The sequence below is a fragment of the Rhinopithecus bieti genome, unplaced genomic scaffold (assembly GCF_001698545.2).
Source record: "Rhinopithecus bieti isolate Rb0 unplaced genomic scaffold, ASM169854v2 scaffold_5324, whole genome shotgun sequence".
Lineage (NCBI taxonomy): Eukaryota > Metazoa > Chordata > Mammalia > Primates > Cercopithecidae > Rhinopithecus > Rhinopithecus bieti.
The window spans coordinates 722,770-745,898 of record NW_016804869.1 but is presented as its reverse complement, the minus strand read 5'-3'; the positions used below and the strand labels follow the sequence as shown (position 1 = coordinate 745,898).

At 33.2% G+C, this 23,129-nt stretch overlaps 1 protein-coding gene across 1 annotated transcript in view; it reads left to right on the top strand.

Annotated features, from left to right (window-relative positions):
- TRHDE (thyrotropin releasing hormone degrading enzyme) overlaps positions 1-23,129 on the top strand; it is a 419,741-nt gene that overhangs the window by 321,332 nt on the left and 75,280 nt on the right. The window contains exons 12-13 of the mRNA XM_017870740.1: positions 1,948-2,081; positions 2,180-2,235. Coding sequence (XP_017726229.1) covers positions 1,948-2,081; positions 2,180-2,235 — 190 coding nt within the window. The remainder of the gene's footprint in view (positions 1-1,947; positions 2,082-2,179; positions 2,236-23,129) is intronic.

Genomic DNA, 23,129 nt, shown 5'->3' with positions numbered 1-23,129 from the left:
TATTTATTTATGTAGTCATTTTATATCTTTAAAATAGATATGAAATACTAAATTTTTGTAGCAATTGTTTGAATAAATACGCTAAATTTTGAAAACTATACAATCATAGTTTTGGAGACTGGAGAAATTATTTGCATTTTAGAAAAGATATGTGATGATTTATTTTTCTGAGTTACATGGATTAAGTATAGTATATAAAATAGTATACATAAATGTCTTCTTCCATTGAATCATAGATTTGGAAGGAAACTTAAGGGCCATTATTTGTCCCTCAGGTTACAAGTAAGGAAATTGAGGACCAAAGAGAATCAATGGCATACGTATAGGAAAACACTTATGTATAGGAAAGCTGAGACAAGAATTTAGCTTTTCTATTGTACTCTGATTCTTTTTCCAGTGCCATTTTCTGCCTTTCAAATCAACATTAGACTGTGAAAAATGTATATCATATTACAGTAAAAGTGTTATACCATCTTGTATCAATAGAATATAACATAGTAAAAATTTGGACGCTGAAGTCAGGAGACATAAGATGAAACACTTCTTTTCTTGGATAATTCGATTAACCTGTCTGAGCCTTGATTCTTTATCTGTTCTAATAGACACAATTTATAAAGGTGGTGGGAAGTTGTGATCCTGGAAATGATAAACATTAAATTTTTATATTCAGTATACTTTGGGGTTTAAGTACATTCTATTTTACTGCAGATGTTAAAAAATTGATCATCTATAACATGCATTGGGTTTATTAGTTCACTTCATTCCAAACCTGAGAAATGAGTGGTCATTAATGTCCACCCAATAAGTTTTGTGGTATAAACTCTTCTTGTGTGGTCTCTACTTGAGAGCGAGTACTCTGTAAATGTATTCCTTCAAGGACATGAGAGGGAAAATTTATTTTCTATTTTGAAGTCTGAATGTGTAAAAACTTTGACATTGGAGTAAGAACTAGAGATGTATCCCTACTCAGACCAGAGGTTTATGGTTTTTATGATGCCTTTTATAGTTCTGAGTCATTGTAGAAATTAGAGTAGACACATGTGGTTTTGATTTTTTTCCACCTGGATGTCAGACTATGTATGTCTGTGTGTATGTGTATACATTTAAAGTCAACTTCACTGTATAAATTTTATGAAACATGAGACCTGAAAATCAACAACATAATTATTAGAATAGTCAACTGTGTTTCCGTGGAGTCAACAAAGGCTATATGTGCAGTGAATTGTGTCCCTCTCTGTACCATTTTTGAAGGAGTTAAATATGTAAGAAGTTATAATATTGTTTCTAGTTTTTACTTTTTACTGGCTTCTATTAATGAATTAGTTGGTGAGGATAATAAAGTTGCCATTTTCCAAAGTGATCCCAATAAGCAGAATTTATTATCTTTGTTTCTAATTCTATGTGGAAATATTAAAATCTTGAACAAGCAAGTGTTGTTTTATTAGCATTATTGACGTTGTTTAAAAGTCTGTTATTTATTAGTTCTCTCAAGAAAGCACACGAAAAAAGGCAAACACCAGTGACTTTCAAGTAAATGAGCTCTATTGTTTTAATATTTTCTTACTGAATAAAAATAGTAGAATATGCATCTAAAACCTCTTCTTTCATTCTAGTCTCATATCCCCATACAATCTAATTAGAAGTTGCCTGAATACAGTGGTAGATTTCTAGGTTACACTTACTTTGAGAAAGAAAATTATGTATATGTAATGGAGTTTTGTCAAGAACAAAAATGCTAATTATAAGAAAACAATTAATTGAGATGATAGTGAGTAACCCATTAAAGGTGTTTCTAGCATCTAGAATTAGATTAATTAAAGAGTAGGCTTCAATTAGGTATTTAAAATGACATTCACTTAATTATTGGTATTGTTATATCTGGCATTAAGAAAACACTTCATTTTAGCTCTTAAAATTTAAAATATATCCCAAAAATGCTGTTTTCAGAGCACCACAGAATAACCTATTTGGACAAAGGAAGCTGGCTGCTGGGGAACATCAATCAAACTGGCTATTTTAGAGTCAACTATGACCTAAGGAACTGGAGATTATTAATTGATCAATTAATCCGGAATCATGAGGTACACTCCAGATTTGCTTATCAAATACCTTTTTTGATATGTGAATATCTGCCATTTTAATCCTAATTTATCATATTATTTTTTCTAATTGGCCTTAGGTTCTTTCTGTGAGTAACCGAGCAGGCTTGATCGATGATGCCTTCAGCCTAGCCAGGTACGTTTTCCTGTGGATCTCCCCAATAAAAACTCGTACCTGCAAGACTTCCTCTATTAAACTGCATAGTATTTGTATGTCTTTTATTTAGGACATTTAAAAAAATCTATTTCTATCTTATGTTCTTTGACTTTGGATATGAGTTCTAATTAGTCTCCCAAACTTTCTATCAATAATAGCTATAGGGTATTTCTAAGTCAGGATAAGCTTGATGAATTTCTCCACAAGTTCAATTTAACACTGAAGATTAATAGTCTCTTCCCGATTTCATTAATGAACTCTATAAAATGACCATTGGGCCATATTTAAGTTTTGATAGAAATTACCTTCAAGTATTGGCAATTTTTCCCTGATATATACTAGTATATCTTTTAAAAATGTTTTTTGAATGTTATTCATTCTAAGAAGCTTATGCTGCAGAACAGATATCAATATTCCACTGAGTAAGACTGTTCTTGACAAAATATATATCAATCTTGTAGAAGACTTTAGTTGTACTATAGTAATATTTGTGTTGTTTTCATAATTATGTTTATAATATTAAAATTAGTTATTCCTTTGAATAGTCATTAAATGAAATGTTGCTCATAAACTGAAGCTATTTGCTCAATTTTGAGACTAAAATGTAAAAGAAACTCAGTTCCTTTAATATTTTATACTGTTTCACATCCAAATACAGTTTTAATTTTAATAATAGAATTATACAAGCTGTCAATTAAGACATGGGTGACTCTTCTTACTTACCTAGTTATCATAATTTACCACATTTTCTTCTAAGATAATCAGGGGAAACTGGTTAGTTATGCTTGTGCTGATATTAACACATGACTTATCTTAGTAATAGGCTTTGTTTCATGGGACCTGAAACTGCTTTTACAGTTTATGTATTCAATCAAAATTCAATTCTCTTCCATATGTTAAAAAGCATATTACACACTGCAGGATCCTGATCCATCAAAATAATGAGCTTACACATAGAAGACTTGATAATTACTTTGATAGAAGCAAAGCCAAAGTTTGGGATCAAATTACAGAGATTGATTTTTGTAAAAACAAGGAATATAGAGGGGAGAACACAAGTATATAGAGGGTAAGGAAAAAATTTCAGGTGCTTTTCTATTTAAAAAAATACTCTGACGTTTGCCTTCCTTATTGCTACTAAAGAAACCAAAAACATTGCTAATATTTTTCTTATTTGGTGAGTGATGCAGTATCAGTGCCTCATTCTGACCAGGCATGTACAATTTCAGGCACACATTTGCCTAATAATTGAATGGCAAGGACAATTTATCAGCAAGGAAACTGCTAATGAAGTTGTACCAATGGAATGTATTTGTGTAATAAGAACTAGGGTTCAGTTCTAGTAAAGATAAATGAAGGCTTTTCCATGCCATAGCACCATCTTATTGGGCAAAAATTTAGAAATAATAGAGCTACATAAAGACCTGCTGAGATAATCATATGTGGAGATAATGTTTAATATGTAGCTTTTGCTCTGCAGTAAAATCTGAAGTCTTTGTAGAAAGTTTTATGTATGAAAGAAAGATTACTTTGGCACAGAAGTTTAGAGAGTCCAGAAAGCCAGAAGGATAATGTATTTAATGTGATAATGTACTGAAAGAGAAGCAGAAAAAGATAGAGTGAGGTGTTAAGTACCACAAAGAAAGGGTAAGGAACTCAAAGAAAGCTGTTTTCATTAGCTAATAATTATTAAGCACTTTTAAGGAGCCAAATGCTTTTCTATTTTATATATAGTAATTTATTTAATTTTCACAACTTTATAAGATATATAGGTAGATGTTATTGTTATTATTATTCCCATTTTATTTTATTTTATTTTTTTTGTTGTTGAGACGGAGTCTTGCTTTGTCGCCCAGGCTGGAGTGCAGTGGCTGGATCTCAGCTCACTGCAAGCTCCGCCTCCCGGGTTTACGCCATTCTCCTGCCTCAGCCTCCGGAGTAGCTGGGACTACAGGCGCCCGCCACCTCGCCCAGCTAGTTTTTTGTATTTTTTAGTAGAGACGGGATTTCACCGGTTTAGCCAGGATGGTCTCGATCTCCTGACCTCGTGATCCGCCCGTCTCGGCCTCCCAAAGTATTCCCACTTTAAATGCGAGGAAATGGAAGCTCAGAGAGGTCACACAGCTGATAATTGGCAGAGCCACAGCCTGGATCCAGGTGGTCTGTCTGCAGAGCCTCTACCATTAACCAGAGCACTAAGCTGCGTCTTAGAAGTAATAGTATTTATTGTAATAAAAGAGCCAGACAATATAGAAGGACTGAGGAGTTTCAAGGCAGTTGTTCATGTAAATCGTTACGGGTTTGAAATGATGGTGAGAAAGCAAGTAAGTAGTGATAGCCTAATGACAGAGACCAGATGGAAATTAAAAGGAAGGGATCTGTTGACTCATCTACATTAAATGATAGAAGTTATTTTTAGATGAAATATTTTATTTAATTTTAGTGGATAAATTTCTTTTCAAAATTAGATTTCTTCTTCACTAAGACAGAACATTGCTTTCAATTCCAGTTTTGGATGCTTTCGATTGCAATTTTGGGAGCCTTAAAAGTTTGAAGTAAATAATTTCGTGATCATTTATATAAATTCACCAGAAAAACATGCAAATCTCATTGAATATATACTTGTAATTTGTTTTATTGCTTGAGACAATTTTCCTAATATAGTAAGAATAAATAAGTACAAATTTAGATTCATTTAGGCAAATTCTCTGCTCTTACTTGGAGTTAAGGATTATTCATATATCACTGTAGTATTGTAAATATTCCATAGTTTTGCTATTCAATCTATATCAACCTTTTCTCAATCTCCTGAACACATCGTGCACTCTGGCTTCTTTAAAGATAACAAATAAAAGAATAGCAAATATTTATGAAATGCTTATGCTTTTACGAATTATCTCCATCAGTCTTCTCAATGAACCAGTGGAGTGGGTGTGGTTACTTGTTGACATTTTATAGCTGAGGCATTGAGATTAAGAGACGTTCAGTTGCTTAGGTAAGGCTGCACAGCTTTTGGGGCAGGGGTGGAGGCAGTAGTTCAACCCCAAACAGTGGCACAGCAGAGTCTATGACCTCAAGTAAGAGTAACTTTGTCCATTACATGAAATTTCTTGCTATCCTCATTCCACTTGACTGTTCAGAGTATTATCATACACTGAAAAAATGTATGATTTTACTCACCTTCCCTCATTGAGGACTTATCTGTCCTTCTCAGCAAAAGTAAGGTGATATTCTGTGGATCTGTGTCACAGTAATTGTCACCTTATTGCTCAACCAGTTACTTTTCTGGGTTTCCGATAGTTCTTCGATGATGTGGAGGAGAAGCCTTTGTGTCATCCGTATATGACTACTGTCTTCCCTAATGTTTGCTACAGGATTGTGCCCGTGTATATTTGTTACCTGAATTGATAAATTATTAATTATTTATACTATTAACTTTATGCCACTATTTGTTGTGAGATTAAGCAAACTTGCAGTAGTCATTCTTTATTTGGTTGTTTTTTAAATATATAAATTTACCTGAATGCATTCTAATTGTAAAGGACTGAAACAAAATAAGAGATACAATGTGCAATCTTCTTTTACTCCCTTCATTCCCTGCCATTTGATCCCGCTCGCAGGTAAAATATTTGGCATGTATTTATCTAGCCAGTTTTCTTTACACTTTCTGTTTCGTGTTTTTTTTTTGTTTGTTTGTTTTTTTTTTTTTATGAACAGAAAGTCTATTCTCTGACTCATTTATAAAAATAAATCTGGGGATCTTTTCATTGTTTCTAAGTTTTCACTATTAGAATCAAGACTGCAATGAGTGTCCATGAGGAGTCTTTTGTTGTATATGTGTCTTTTTTTAATATTTACTTTTGTAAGTTGAATTTGGGGTATGACCTTTTAAATAAATATTAGAAATTGTATTCTGAAGGCTTTTCCAATTTAACCCTCCATCAACCAAGTGTAAGCGGGTCCAATTTCCTCAAATCCTGCATTATAATGAATGGCATATATTTTTTAAACTTTTGACAGTCTAGTGGCAAAAGTTATTTTATAAAAGTTATTCATTACTGGTTAAAAGAAGTTGTGCATCCTTTCATATACATTTGCTGTTTGTATGTTTTCTTCAGTGAATTATCATTCAATTAAAACAAAATATTAAAACCTAATAGAAAATGAGCAAAGGTATTTCCTAGTATACTTTCCTATATATTTTGGATGTTTTTGGATATTAATCCTTTTTTGTAGCATACACTTTACAGTAGTTTTCACTGAACATGATGCCAATTATTTTTTCAAACTTTGTGGTGTTTATCATGATTCAGAGGTTTTTAACATATATGTCAAGCCATTCCTTTTATAGCTTTCTGGTTCTGTCCAACAGAGAAGGGCTTCCCTATCTGAAGATTTTGAAAATATTCTATTTTTTCTTAAGAGATTGTTTTGTTTTACATCTGTCTCTTCAACCCTTCCTTCTCTGATCAATTTTATGTTTTGAATGGAGGTCTAATTTTCTTTAACTTTAATAAGTGCCAATTATTTTAATCCTACTTATTTAAAGGTTTTCATTTTTATGGATTTGAAATGATATCTTTATCCTAATGCAAATTCCCATGTTTTACAGATTTTTTTATTTGGCCTAACTGCTCTGTTTGTTCTTTTTTGCACCACTGTCATATGTTTTAATGGGTTTAGATTTATTGTACGTTGCAATTGGCCAAATTTTATCTTGTTCTTGTTCAGAATCTTACATATTTCTTTTCAATATAAATTATTGTATTATTTTTGGAGTCATTTTGACAACCTCTACTAAAAAATATCACGCTACAGTTACGACTAGATATGCATTGGATTTATAAATCAATGTGTACAGTATTAACATCTTTTCTAATTTGAGCTTTCCAATGACAATGTTACTTGTCTTCATTTATTCAGGTCCCAAAGTTAAGCCCTATGGTTTTATGTACATGGGTTCTGGTAATATTGTGTTATTTTTGAAAAGGTATATGCTGCTTTACAATATGGCACTGCTTTCACACTTACATATTATAAATTTCAATGCTTGCAGTTAGGGAATAAATTAATTGCCTTTGCAAGTTTCATTGTATTATGGCTTGCACTTTAAAATTAGTGCGAAATGCACTAGACTAAAATGCCTAGATATTTTTGTTACTGGGTGTTCATATTTGTTTTTTGTTTTTTTTGAGTTGGAGTTTCACTCTTTTTACCCAGGCCGGAGTGCAATGGCATAATCTTGTCTCACTGCAACCTCTCCTTCCTGGGTTCAAGTGATTCTCCTGCCTCAGACTCCTGAATAGCTGGGATTACAGGCACCCGTCACCATACCCAGCTAGTTTTGTATTTTTAGTAAAGATGGGATTTCACCACGTTGGTCAGGCTGGTCTCGAACTGCTGACCTCAGGTGATCCACCTACCTTGGCCTCCCAAAAGGCTGGGATTACAGGCGTGAGCCACAGTGCCTGGCCTGTTTTGTTTGTTTGTTTGTTTTTTGTTTTGATAAGCATGGTTGTATTGGAGGATATAAAAGTGAACAAGATGCATTTCTTATATTCAGTGAACTCACAATCTAGCAGGGAAGATGCATGGTACGTAACTAACTATATTCAGTGTGTACATGCTATGAATAAAATGTTATGAAAGTATTGAGGAGTAAAGAATTAGTGTGGCCTAGGAAGATTATGGAAAACATCAAAATATCCTGTAGGAAATAACATCAGGAGAGTGAAAGTTTACTATGGAAATACATTAAAGGTTTAAAAGTAAGAGAATCAGAGCAGAAAAAAGTATAAATTAGAGGATAAACTTATGACAGAACTATTACAGCAGCAATGCCTCATGGCACAATTTGGATAAAGCAGAGATTTGAGATTTCTCAGGAGGTGAATTGGCAGCCAGATAAGGCGAAAATTCTTATCTAATTTTTGAAATTGTTTATCAGTTATTATATGATAGAAACTAAATATTTAGAAGATTTAAAATAGAAAATATAATCAATGGGTTGGATATTTAAAGCTTTTAACATGCTCTTAGTACAATTTTTAAAGTTATAAATATGTATATCACTGGGTTGTGAATTCACATGGCATTTTATTTGAAAATAACCAAAATACATGAAAATCATTTGGAAAACTGTGTATACCCAAAAGCTTTACAGGGTTAAATCATGATCATCATTATCATCATCATCATAAATATCATCATAGTCCTCCTTGCTCTGGGCAGTTACTATGTTAATTTTTAAAATTTAGCCACCAGTTTCCTGGAATATTCAATTTTGCAAAACACATGCAAATCTATTGTGTTTTTAATATTATAACATACTTTTTTAGCGTGCATAACATTTTTAAAATTATGTTATAGACTACTCTGTTAAAAAATCCAGTCGTTTACAAATTTCCCATGATGAGGGCAAATTATTGCACTTTAGTTCACAAACTGTTTAGAAATAAGATGTTATTTTTTGTAAATTATTAGTGTTTTATTAAAAAGCATAAGGGCCTGTGTCTAGAAGTTATGTTTGTCCCTCTTAGAAGTGCTGTTGGCACTGGAGAGCAGTCATCAGTAGTGCATAATACATCTCTGATGAATATATAAGTTAAAAAATAATAAATACACTTTCATTTACTTGTCTAACAGCTTATACATTTGAGGTATATTAGAAGCCTGGGAATTCAGCATCATAGCCACTGAAAATATAATGGCTAAAGAAGAAGAAAATGATGAGAACATTTCAAAAACTTTATAGATTTTTTTTTCATTTCTGAACCTTGTTTCAGAAATGGAAACAGCACTGTTAAAATAACCTTAACAACATTTGCAAACTGTGGAATTTATCTGCTCCTTTTGGGACTTTTTTCAGCACGGTTTTTGTTAGAAGTTCTTTTGTGTCTTCTGGATGGCTCTCTTGTACCTTGTTTAAGGTTTCTCTTGCAAAACATGTTGATCATTTTTTCACTTATTGCAGAAAATAGTAGTATAATGTGCCTGAAAAGCAAGTGCACCCTGACCCTGGCTAGATGAGTAGCAATTTTTCCTGCTTTGATAGCTGGTTGTTTAAATGTGTAATGTGCTGAAGTTACAAAAATGAAATTGAGAAGGAATGACTTATAAACCTTTTGTGAGAAATACTTTGGCAGACTAGACTTTTTGTTTTGATTTCCTCATTCGATAATGGAGATAACAGGACTACATTACTTCAGCTGAACACTGCCATGAGAAAACCTGATTAAGGATCCTAGTTCCCTCTAATATACTGCCTAATGCTGTATATTAGAATGTTGATTTTATAAAGGATGCTTAGTTTCAAAATTATTTCTTTAATCCCTATCATTTTCTGTTTTTACAGTACTATACAAATCTCAGTATAAACATTTTTCTTTTAGTTGTGTTTTAAAATGAAATTATGTGCATTAATAATAATAATAGAACATTGATTTGAATGTGTTGTTTTTTGCTCTCATTAGACATGGAGAGAAGGATGATTCTTCAGCTGTTTGTATTAGATTCATTTGAGAGTGGTGTCTGTGTATGGTTATAGCTCTTAGTTATCTTTTGTTAAGCCACCAGAATATGTGTGCAAAAGGATAAATATTAAATATTTATGAAGTCCTGAAAATGATTAAATTGTTTATTGCAAACTATGATTTATTGTTGACTATATGCTTCCACTCTTCTGCCATTGACCAAAAGTTATTAAAATCAGCTTGTTGTTATCCTCTCAGCCTTTCTAACTGGTGTAGGTTGTTCCATGATATGAGCAGGGTCTCACAGTGAATCCTTCCAGGAGTTTCATGGCCATTCCCAAAAGATCACGTTTCTCACATCTCTGAGGCTGGGGATTCTAATTATCTATTTGTTATCATCAGTGAAGGCTCAGTCTTGAGACATGCAAAAAAAGTCACCTTGAAGCATTCCTGTTTTATACCTTTCTGCATGCAATTATTTAAAAATTCATATCCCAAAGACCTCTAAATTAGTCTTAGTTTATGCAACACTTTGCCACAGATAAATGTTAAAAATAGTCTGAAAACATTTTCAGGACATTTAACTGTAACAAGCTGGGAATCTTTAGACTTATTTCTATTATAACTCAGTAAAAGCCTAGAGTATATTTCTAGATTTTCAAACTACACTGTTCCTGCAGGAATATGCTGGTTTGCTCAAGGTTAGAGATTGAGTTAATACATTCCTTTGAGCTGTCTTTAGAAATCTGTTGAGGGTGGAGTCACAGATGTTGTCCTTGGGATGAGGATTTATGAGGAGCTACAATACCAGGTACTTATGAGAAGTACAAATCTCCTGAGGCATTAAGGGGCAGGCTTGTGGCTCCTAAGGATGGCAAACTTTCTTAGAGACTTTTACATTGTTCTGCATTAAATCAAAAGCAAATTTGTAACCTTCCAGGACCAAATTTGTGTTTCATCTCTGTAGGAGGAAATGTTTTAATATTAATGCCTACTGTCTGAGAGTACTGAGTAGAAAGTAAAAACAAAGTATTTTGACATTTTTCTGTAGCTTTGGTCCATTTTATTTTTTTTCAATTGACACAATATTGTATGTATTAACCATATACAGCAGGATGTTTTGAAGTATGTATATGTTGTGAAATGGTTCAGTATTGCTAATTACTGAGTGCGTTATCTCACATCATTATTTTTGTGATGAGAACACAGCATTCACTCTCTTAGCATTTTTCAAGAATACAATATATTGTCATTAACTGTAGTCATCATGCTATACAATAGATCTATTGAAATTATTCCATCAATATAACTATAATTTTGAATCCTTTGGCCAATATCTTCCGAACTCCTCCTCCAACAACCCTAGCCTCTGGCAACAACCATTCTAGTCTCTATTTCTATGAGATCATTTTTTTCGATTCCACATATAAGTGAGATTATGTGGTATTTTTCCTTCTGTGCCTGGCTTATTTCACTTAACATAATGTCCTCCAGGTTCATCCATGTTGTCACAAATGAGAGGGTTTCCTTTTGTATGGCTAAATAGTGTTCCATTGTGTATATATACCACATTTTCTTTATCGATTCATCCTTTGATAGAAACAGGTTAATTCCATATTTGACTATTGTGAATAATGCTCCAATAAACATGAAAATGCAGATAGCTCTTTGACAGCAACAGTACTTTAAAAATACCATGTTGTCCTTATATGCTCCTAATAAGCATATAGCCAAAGTAGAGCCTTCGTGTTGGGAAAACCTTATCTATTTGTCACTATTTTTATCATTTTCTGCGGGATGCTCTGCCTCTGCCTGGTGCCTGCCATTTAACTGACTACTATTATCTTCACATACCTGAACATGACCAGTTTATACCATGGTTGTTGGCAACCATTTGCTTGAAATTGCTTAGCTAGTATGGGACTATAGCCTCTACAAGTCATTTTATGTCTGTTTCTTCATATCATTTTTAATTGTATTAAAATGTATATGTTGATCCTTTCTGTATTCTAGAAATTCATTTTGTCTTTTCTCTTTCTTCTTTGTCTTATTTTTTTTTTTTTTTTTTTTTTTTTTTTTTTTTTTTTTTTGAGACGGAGTCTCGCTCTGTCGCCCAGGCTGGAGTGCAGTGGCGCGATCTCGGCTCACTGCAAGCTCCGCCCCCCGGGTTCACGCCATTCTCCTGTCTCAGCCTCCCGAGTAGCTGGGACTACAGGTGCCCGCCACCTCACCCGGCTAGTTTTCATATTTTTTAGTAGAGACGGGGTTTCACCGTGTTAGCCAGGATGGTTTCGATCTCCTAACCTCGTGATCCGCCCGTCTCGGCCTCCCAAAGTGCCGGGATTACAGGCTTGAGCCACCGCGCCCGGCCTCTTTGTCTTATACTTTAAACACTAATTCAAGTCTGTATAATTTGATTTCCTTTCCCAACTGGTAAGAGCATTGGCTATCTAGTTACATAGAATTGGAATTATTGCTCTATGAAATAACTAACAATAAATAAATATTATTTAAATAAATGCTAATTTTGTTCTGTCCCTTTCCTACCTTCACAGCACATACTCATGGTCACTCCAGAGTAAATAGACATCATTGTTATTTCCTATACACTACCTTATAATCCACCATATTCATTGATCTTCTAAACTGACCCCTTTCCTAGGCTGCCCCAAACCATCTGTATACACACATCCTAATGCCAACTCTAAGAGGAAGTAGAATATGACTAAAGCATAGCTGATTTTGCTTCTGCTAAAGAAGACAGAAACTACTTGCTTTTTGGTTAGATGTAAGAAGTCTGACAGGGACTCAGCCAAAACGGGACATTCTGTTCCACCAGAAAAGAAAATGAGAGTTTTGAGGTAGACCAAGACTACTGAAAAATGAAACTGAATCCTTCTGGCCTTTGACCTGTCAATGTAAAAGCCTCATTTTATAAAGATCTCTATCTACTCTGTTTCTCAAAAAACTCAAAATAAAATCCCCTTATTTTGTTATGATTAATTAAACTCTAAAGAAATTTTTAAAATTAGGACTATATGAATACAAGTACTAATACAGGCTGTATGTTTGGGTAATTACTTATTGCTTTAAGTTGTCTCATTATGATCTTTTCCCACCTCAGAACAAACAGTCAGAGGAGCCTTCTAATAATCATCTTTCTTACCAAACATGCTGATTAGCCAATGATAAAGTAAAGAGCTGCTCGTCTTTTTTAATCCCAGAACTCATGAAATCTGTTTTTTGGCTTCAAACTGTAGGCAAGGTAGCAGTGCTATCATGATAAGAGAACTAGAATAAGATAATAGAAAAGAAGCATTTTACATTATTTTCCACTAGTCATGAAATATAAAAGATTCATTTTTAACTACGAAAAGGTGATAATTTGGGGAAGAAAGTAAAGAAAGGAAATCTAGTTCCAACATTTTGTGCAATGAAGGTGAGTGGTTAATTCGAAGTAACATACACTTTGCTTATGTGGCAAATCGTAAAGCCTTAAGAGGTGATTTGAAATACATGATGTTCTCTCTTAATAGCATGCAATTTGAGCTATTCTTTGTGGAATGCTTCAAATGTCCTTATGTGGATGGAGTACCAGTGAAGAGGCCTTCACTATTTCGGATGTGAGAAAACATCAGATTAAGAAAACCTGACTTGTTGCAACTATGTCAGTGCTTACTTAATTTTAAAGATGTTAGTACAGGCCAACACAGAAGCTAAGAAGTAGTGCTGGACCCTGTGAACTCAGACCACATTTGAATCACAGATTAGAGTCTTTCTTCCTAAACTAGGAATGGCCTGGAGTGCAGTTGATTCACGCCCCTAAAGGGAGGTAGCAGAGGTTTCCTGTTGCTCAGCTGCTTCATCTAGTTAGGGTGAGGATTAAACAGAAATTCAATATAAATTCTCCAGGACACCAGGTGGTCATGCTAACCAAAAGGAAAATAAAAAAAGAGAGTTTGCAATAAGGAAGAAAATATTGTTAGTCTAGAAGTCTGTGTTTGACAAATTTGAGTAAGGCTAATAGGCCCTGAAGAGAATAATGATTGAGTATCAGAGAGTTTTATGTGGATGCTGACTTAAACACACTCTAAATTAGTGGGCAGTTATTGGGAATGCTGTCAAAAAATGTCAAAATAGAAAGAACTATAGATGAAAATTAGTTGGTGTTGCATTCCCAGTGTACAAATATAAAAAAGTTAATTGTGTAAGCTGAGGGCAGATCATGAATTTTATCCATGACATGTTGAGGGAAATATCACTTATCCTTTTTCAACTGATAGTGAAACTACAATTATTACAAAAAAATAGTTACTGTGTAGAGCAACTAAGTCTCTGGCCTCCTAGTTTACTGTAGTTTTTAAATTTTCGTCTTTGTAGAGTTTGCCAGGTTTCCTATTTCCCTTTATTTTAAAATGTTTTTAAATTCTGTTGAATTTTAACATTGGTAGATTATCAGTTTTTTTTAAGTATGAAGAGTTGAGAAATTCTTATGAAAATTTTTGTCTTAATAGACACAATATGTAGGTTATTTCAATAAATTAGGTATACAGTGTGTACATTAATGAATTTGTAGATAGATGATAGATTGCTAGGTATGTAGATAGATTAGATAGATAGACAGATGATAGGCAGATGAATTATCTGAAAGTAGGTAGATATAAAAGTAGATGGATAACAAAGATAGAGCCATAATACTTCATGCTATGGTGAAATTACTATATTTAGCCTCAGAAAGACATCTTTGCTATGGTGTCATATGAAAAAATATTATACAGAATTTTAAAATTAAAGGATCGCAGCTCATATGTAGTTAAAATAAATTCAAGTGATTTTCTTGGTGGAATAAAGATATTACTGAGAGAAAGTATTTTCTACAAATGAATTATATACTAAATAGCTATCACATGTAACGTAAGGTTGCAAGTGTTTGATGCAGAAATTTTTAAATATTCACCTGCTTCAAAGATATGGTAAACTAAATGTAAGGTATAAATATGTTCTTAATTTGTTGGTCTGTTTTTTAAAATTTTAAATTTTAAAAACACATAAAAGCTTATAGGAAAATCTTTCAATATTTAGTCAGGTTTGTATGTGCTATCATCATTTAATACCTATTTCTCATTGCAAACAAGTCAGTTTCTGAAGTGTATATCCACAATATTAAATGAACTATATTTTCCCCTTATCCTGTACAGGTAAGCGATAAGCAAGCATCTGTCACAGACAGGCAAAATAAAGATTCTAAGAAGCATGAGAAGCACTTCACAATGCTTATAGTGTATCGATTTTTCTCATTTTAATTTTTGATGCTTGTTAGTAAGAATAAGTAACAAATGGCAAATTCTGTAATACAAATTTAGTCAGTATTATCTTTCTGTTATTTAATAGCTTTGTACATTTGGAAAAGAGTGATTTTAAATATGGTGGTCAGGGAAGCCCTCATTTTCCAGTTGATACGTGAGAAGCAGTTTGAAAGCAGTAAATAAGGGAACCATCTGAGTAGAGCATTTCAGAGGAACAGCAAGTGCAAAGGTCCTGAGGGAGTATGTGCTTGGCATGTTTAAGGAAAAGAGATAGGTAGATGTGGCTCTAATGGAGTGAGTAAGGAGCATTGCAGGCTAAATGTGTTTAGGCAGGAACAGGACATTGATCGTGTAATAAACTATTGTGAGAATTTGTGATTTTATTCAGAGTGAAAGGTAAAGCATCTGGGAAGGTTTTAAGCAGAAGAGTGATATGACTAGGCCTGTGTTTTTAAAGGATCACTCATTCTGTCTGCTCTGTTAAGAATATACTGCAAAGGAATGAGTTTGAAGCAGGGAGCCTAGTTAGAAAGGTCATCAGGACAAACTTCATAAAGACTGTTGTTGAAGATGATACTATGGCTATTTACCTGGTGTATTAGTCTATTCTTGTGCTGCTATGAAGAAATGCTTGAGACTGGGTAACTTATAAAGGAAAGAGATTTAATTGGCTCACAGTTCTGCATGGCTGGGATGACCTCAGGAAACTTACAATTATGGTGAAAAGGGAAGCAAACATGTCCTTCTTCACAGGGCAGTAGGAGAAGGAAGTGGCAAGCAAAGAGGGAAAAACCCCTTTTAAAACCATCAGATCTCCTGAAAACTCACTATCACGAGAACAACATGAGGGTAACCACCCTCATTATTCAATTACCTCCCACTAGGTTTCTCCCACACGTGGGGATCATGTGAACTACAAGATGAGATTTGGGTGGGGACACAGCAAAACAATATCACCTGGCAAAGTTCAAGAGATGCCCAGAGCAACATGGTAGCCTCTGGAATGACAGAGGTTCACATATCATAGTTTGAGATGCATGCAGATGTTTTCCTTTAAACATCAGTCATTATGTTGGATGAATAATATGTTTTCTTATGATCAATCTGATTCATATTTCTCTGATGATCAGTGATGCTGATAATCTTTTCATATGCTCATTTGTGTTTCTTTTTTTCTTTCTGTTGCACTTTTTTTTTTTTTTTTTTTACACTTTAAGTTCTGGGATACATGTGCAAAACGTGCAGGCTTGTTACCTAGGTATACATGTGCCATGGTGGTTTCCTGCACCCATCAACCCATCATCTAGGTTTTAAGCCCCACATGCATTAGGTATTTGTCCTAATGCTCTCCGTCCCCTAGCCCCCCATTCCCCTACAGGCCCAGGTGTGTCATGTTCCCCTCCCTGTGTCCATGTGTTCTCATTGTTCAACTCCCACTCATGAGTGAGAACATGTGGTGTTTAGTTTTCTGTTCCTTTGTTAGTTTGCTGAAGATGATGGTTTTGAGCTTCATCCATGTCCCTACAAAAGACATGAACTCATTCTTTCTTATGGCTGCACAGTATTTCATGGTGTATATGTGCCATATTTTCTTTATCCAGTCTATCATTGATGGGCATTTGCATTGGTTCCATGTCTTTGCTATTGTAAATAGGGCTGCAATAAACATATGTATGCATGTGTCTTTATAGCAGAATGATTTATAACCCTTTGGGTATATACCAGTAGTGGGATTTCTGGGTCAAATGGTATTTCTGGTTCTAGATCCTTGAGGAATCGCCACGCTGTCTTCCACAATGGTTGAACTAATTTACACTCCCACCAACAGTGTAAAAGCATTCCTATTTCTCCACATCCTCTCCAGCATCTGTTGTTATCTGACTTTTTAATGATAGTCATTCTAACAGGCATGAGATGGTATCTCATTGTGATTTTGATTTGCATTTCTCTAAATACCAGTGATGATGAGCTTTTTATCGTGTTTGTTGGCTGCATAAATGTCTTCTTTTGAGAAGTGTCTGTTCATATATTTTGGCCACTTTTGAATGTTTTTTTTTTTCTTCTAAATTTGTTTAAGTTCCTTGTAGATTGTGGATATTAGACATTTGTCAGATGGATAGATTGCAAAAATTTTCTCCCATTCTGTAGTTTGGCTGTTAACTCTGATGATAGTTTCCTTTGCTGTGCAGAAGTTCTTTAGTTTAATTGGATCCCATTTGTCAATTTTGGCTTTTGTTGTAATTGCTTTTGGTGTTTTAGTCATGAAGTCTTTGCCTATGCCTATGTTCTGAATGGTATTGCCTAAGTTTTCTTCCAGGGTTTTTATGGTTTTAGGTCTTATGTTTAAGTCTTTAATCCATCTTGAGTTAATTTTGTATAAGGTGTAAGGAAAGGGTCCAGTTTCAGTTTTCTGAATATGGCTAGCCAGTTTTCCCAGCAACATTTATTAAATAGGGAATCCTTTCCCCATGGCTTGTTTTTGTCAGGTGTGTCAAAGATTGGATGGTTGTAGATGTGTGGTGTTATTTCTGAGGTCTCTGTTCTGTTCCATTGGTCTATATATCTGTTTTGGTACCAGTAGCATGCTGTCTTGGTTACTGTAGCCTTGTAGTATAGTTTGAAGTCACATAGCATGATGCCTCCAGCTTTGTTCTTTTTGCTTTTAGGATTGTCTTGGCTAGACGGGCTCTTTTTTGATTCCATATGAAATTTAAAGTAATTTTTTTCTAATTCTGTGAAGAAAGTCCATGGTGGATTGATGGGAATAAACCTATACTGAATAAATAAATTCAATAAATTAAACCTATAAATTACTTTAGTCTGTATGGCCATTTTCACCATATTGATTTTTGCTATCCATGGGCATGGAATGTTTTTCCATTTGTTTGTGTCCTCTCTTATTTCTTTGAGCAGTGGTTTGTAGTTCTCTTTGAATAGGTCCTTCATGTCTCCTGTAAGTTGATATTCCTGGGTATTTTATTCTCTTTGTAGCAATTGTGAATGGGAGTTCACTCATGATTTGGCTCTCTGTTTGTCTATTATTGGTTTATAAGAATACTTGTGATTTCTGCACATTAATTTAGTATCCTGAGACTGATTGTAGATTTTTGATACACAGGTCTTGCACATATCTTATTACATTTATTCCTGCGTATGTTATTTTTTATGTTGCTTTTTAAATTTCACGTTTGTCTGCTTTGTTGTTAATAGATAGCAGGGATTGCAAACTATGGTGCACTCACTGCCTGACAGTTTTTGTAAATAAAGTTTTATTGGAACACAACCATGCTCATTTACTTTTACACTGTGTATTTCAACTTTCATACTACAAAGACATAATTGAGTAGTTGCAAGAGACCTGAAATATTTATTCTCTGTTCCTTTAAAATAAAATATCGCAACTTACTACATAGAGAGAAACATACTTGAGTTTTCTATGTTGATTTTATATCCTGCAACCTTGCTAAGTTCATTTATTATTTTGCATAGTGTTTTATAGTTTTCTTAGGGTTTTCTATAAACATTGTAATATCATCTGGATGTAGCAATAGTCATTTTTTTCTTTCTGGTATGTATGTATTCTATTTCCCTTTGTTGATTTACTACACTGGCTAGGATCTCCAAGACAAAGGTGAACAGAAGTAGGGATAACTGACATCCTTACCATGTTTGGGATCTTACATAGAAAGTGTTGAGCATTCTACTGCTAAGAATGATATCTGTAGCTTTATCATAGATTTTTTTTTATCAGAATGGGGAAGTTACCTTCTTGTTTTCATTTGCTATTCGAATCATGAATAGATTTTGAATTTTATCAAATACTTTTTCTGTATCTATTAAAATAGTGATATGGTTTTGAACATGTAGTGAATTATATAGTCATATCTCAGTATCTGTGGGGGACTGGTTTCAGGTCTCCCCCAACAGATAACAAAATTCACAACATTCAAGACTTCTATATAAATGATGTAATATTTGCATATAACCTATACACATCCACCCATATACTTTAAATCATCTGTAGATTAGTTATAATATCTAATATGATGCAAATACTATGTAAATAGTTGTTATACTATATTGCTTAGGGAATAATGACAAGAGAAAAACAACTGTACATGTCTAGTACAGATGCAACCATTCATTTTTTTCTGAATATTTTCAATCCCAGTTGGTTGAATCCACAGATATGGAGTCCATGGATATGGAAGGCTGACTGTATTAATTTTTTTATATGTTAAACCAACCTTGCATTCTAGGGATAATTATGTATTAAACTTTTAAATATTGTTGAATTTGATTTGTTATTTTTCTTAAAGTTCAGCATATGTAGTCATGGGGATTATTGTTTGTATTTTTCATTTCCTTTGATTTCTTTGTCTGGTTTTGGAATCAGTCTTCATAAAGCTTGGAAGTGTTCTTCCTTGTCTGTTTTTTGAAAGGGTTTACGTAAGATGACTGTTATAACTTTCATATATTTGATAGAATTTACCATACATATTTGATAAAAATTTACCATCGGGTGGGTGTGATGCCATGTGAGCCTGAAATTCTCTGTATGGGAAGGTCCTTAATCATGAATTTATTTTGCTCATTGGTACAGGGCTGTTCAAATTTTCTATTTCTTCTTGAGTCTATTTTGGTAATTAGTCCATTTCATTTAGGTCATTACAGTCATTGGGATAGAGTTACATATAATATTCTCTTATTATTCTTGTAATATCCATGAGTTTTGTGAAAATGTCTTCTCTCTTATTGTAGATATTGGTAAGTTTTGTTTTCTCTCTTTTTTGTGATTCTTTTAATTAGAGTTAATTTATTGATATTCTCAAATAATCAGTTTTGGTTTTGTTAATTTTAAATTATTCAATTTTCTATTTCATTTATTTCTACTCTTATCTTTGTTGTTTATTTCTGTCTGCTTAGAATTTAATCTGCTTTACTGTTTCTAGTTTTTTAAATGGAGTCTTAGATTGCTGATTGAGATATTGTTTCTTTTCAACATATGTGTTTAGAACCATAAAATTTCCTCAAAACACAGTTTTATTAGCATCCCATAAAATTTTATATATGTTATCATTCAGTTTAAACTATTTTCTAATTTCCCATATGATTTCTTCTTGAGAATAATGATTACTCAAGTATATTACTTAATTTATATTTTTTGTATTTATTTACATTTTATTATTTGTTATTTTTAAAACAATTCCATTGTGGTTAGAGAACATACTCTATATGATTTCAAACTTTGTATTTTCAGTCTTGTTTTATGGCCCAGATATTACTCTATCCAGGTAAACATACTGTGTGTACATAAGAAGAATGTGTATTCTGCTGTTGTTCAGAGCATTTAAATCAAGATGAACAATAGTGCTATTCAGAATTATGTGTTTGTTGATATTTTGACTAGTATTATAAACTGATGAGAAAATGGTCTTATAATTTTTAGTCATTTGGAAACTATCTAGTTCTCATTTTGGTTCAGGCAATTTTTGCTTTATATGTTTTTTTTAATGGGGTCACATACACATTTCTGTTTGTTATCTGTCTGATTAATTGTTGTTTTTATCATTATGAAGTATCTTTCTTGTACCTGGTAATACATTTTATTGTGAAATTTATTTTATCTGCTATTAATATGGTCATTCCAGCCTTCTTAATCTTATTTTTGCATGCTATTACTTTTAATATATTTGCTGTAAATATCTCTGTATCTTTACACTCAAAATGCATTTTATACAGCTTATAATTTTAAAATTTTATTCTGACAATCTCTGCCTTTTCATGAGAATGTTTAGTCTTTTAATATTTAATGTAACTATTGATTCAGTTGTATTTAGGCCTCTCATTTTGTTGCTATTGTTTTCTTCTTGTCTGTTATTTTTCCCTCTATCTTTTTATTATTTAGATAATTTCAGATTTCCTTTTTGTTTTTTCCATTTGTATTAGTCTGTTCTCACAATGCTAATAAAGACATACCTGAGACTGGGTAATTTATAAAGAAAAAGAGGTTTAATCAACTCACAGTTTCACATGGCTGGGGAAGCTTCATAATCATTGCAGAAGGCAAAGGAGGAACAAAGGCATGTCTTACATGGTAATAGTAAGGAGACAATGTGCAGGGAAACTGCTCTTTATAAAACCATTAAATCTCAGAAGACTTAGTCACTACAATGAGAACAGCATAGAAAAACCCACCCCCATGATTCAATTACTTCCCACCGGGTCCCTCCCATGATGTGAGGATTATGGAAGCTACAATTCAAGATGAGATTTGGGTGGGGAAACAGCCAATGCATATCACTGTTGGATTTTGAGCTATGCTTCTTTGCATAATTTTTCTACATTGCTTTACATACTATAATAAACATATTTAACTTTTCAGTTATTTTATGGTTAGCAATTTACCCCACCAAATAAAATACAGAAATCCTCTAACTACATAGGTCCGTATGCTATTTGCTTCCTGCCTTTGTATTAAAATATACATATAAGGTATGCATATATATACTTAAGAAAACCCAAAAGAAAATGTTATAATTTTAAAAATATTTATATGCTTATGAAGAAAATAAGACAGATAAAGGAAAATAATTTTGCACATACCCTAATATTTGCCAGTTTTTGAATTATCCATCAATTTCTAAGGATATGGGTTTTTTTGCTATTATTTCCTGAAGTGCAATTCTGCTGACAAAAATTTTCTAAGAGTTTCCTTTCATATGAAGATTTCTTCATTTTTTTCAGTCTTGAAGAGTTTTAATATTATTATTATTATTATTATAGAACTATGGATTGATGGTGTCTTTCACCCACCACTTTAAACATTTTTTTTTTTCAATGTCTTCTGGCCTCAATAGTTTCTGATGAGAAATCAGCCATTAATTGCCCATTATTTCCACATGCAATTGTATATTTTTTTCCTCCTGTATTCAAAGTGTGATTTTTATCTTTAACTTTTGACAGTTTAACTGTGATATATGCATGCATGCACTTGGTGCTTATTCTGTATGGTATTTGTTTAGCATTTTGTATTTGCAATTTTTTTTTTTCCATTGAATTTGAAAAAAAGCTTGGCTATTAATTGATCAAATATTTTTTTCTTTCCCATTCACTCTTTATGTATTTGTATTATTCCAATTATACTTAATGGGAGCCATTTGGTATTATCTGCCTTCTCCCCAGTATTCTTCGCCAAGAATAATTTGTATAAATCTCTTTCCAAGTTTACCTTTTCTTCTCTTCATTTCCCCCATGTTCAACCAGCTGTTAAGTTTATCCAGTAAAACTGTATTTTTTAGCTCTTGAATTTCCATTTGGTTATTTTTATATGTTTCTATATTTATTCTGAAATTTTATATTTCTTACCTGAGTTTTACATACTTTGAGTACTTGCTTTGTATTACTTCTTTGAGGACAGTTATAAAAGTCATTTAAAAGTACTTGTATTAGTTCCAACATCTGATTCATTTCAGTAACAAGATTAATTGATTTTTTTAATGTATATTCTATTATTTTGATTCCTCATAAGTTAGTTATTTTGGGGTTATATACTTGGTTATTTGCACATTAAGTTGTGGTGATTTTTTTCTCTCTCTCTTTCTCTATTTTTGTTGTTTCCTTTATTTTTCCAAGTAATTGGGTGGGTTTGAAATGCAGTTTTTCTGTTGAGGTAGCTCTAGTATTACTTAAGGTCTTTTGCCTGTAGGTGATTTCTTTTCTTTTTCTTTCTTTTTTTTTTTCTTCTTTGAGACGTAATCTTGCTCTTGTTGCTGAGGCTGGAGTAGTGCAATGGTGTGATCTCGGCTCCTTGCAACCTCCACCTCCTGGTTTCAAGCGATTCTCCTGCCTCAGCGTCCCAAGTAGCTGGGATTACAGGCGCCTGCCACCATGCCCAGCTAATTTTTTTTGTATTTTTAGTAGAGACGCGGTTTTGCCATGTTGGCCAGGCTGGTCTCAAACTCCTGACCTCAGGTGATCAATCAGCCTCGGCCTCCCAAAGTGCTGGGATTACAGGCACGAGCCACCGCGCCTGGCCAATGAAATTTTTAAAATTTCTTTCTTTTCTTTTCTTTTTTTTTTTTTTAACTTATTT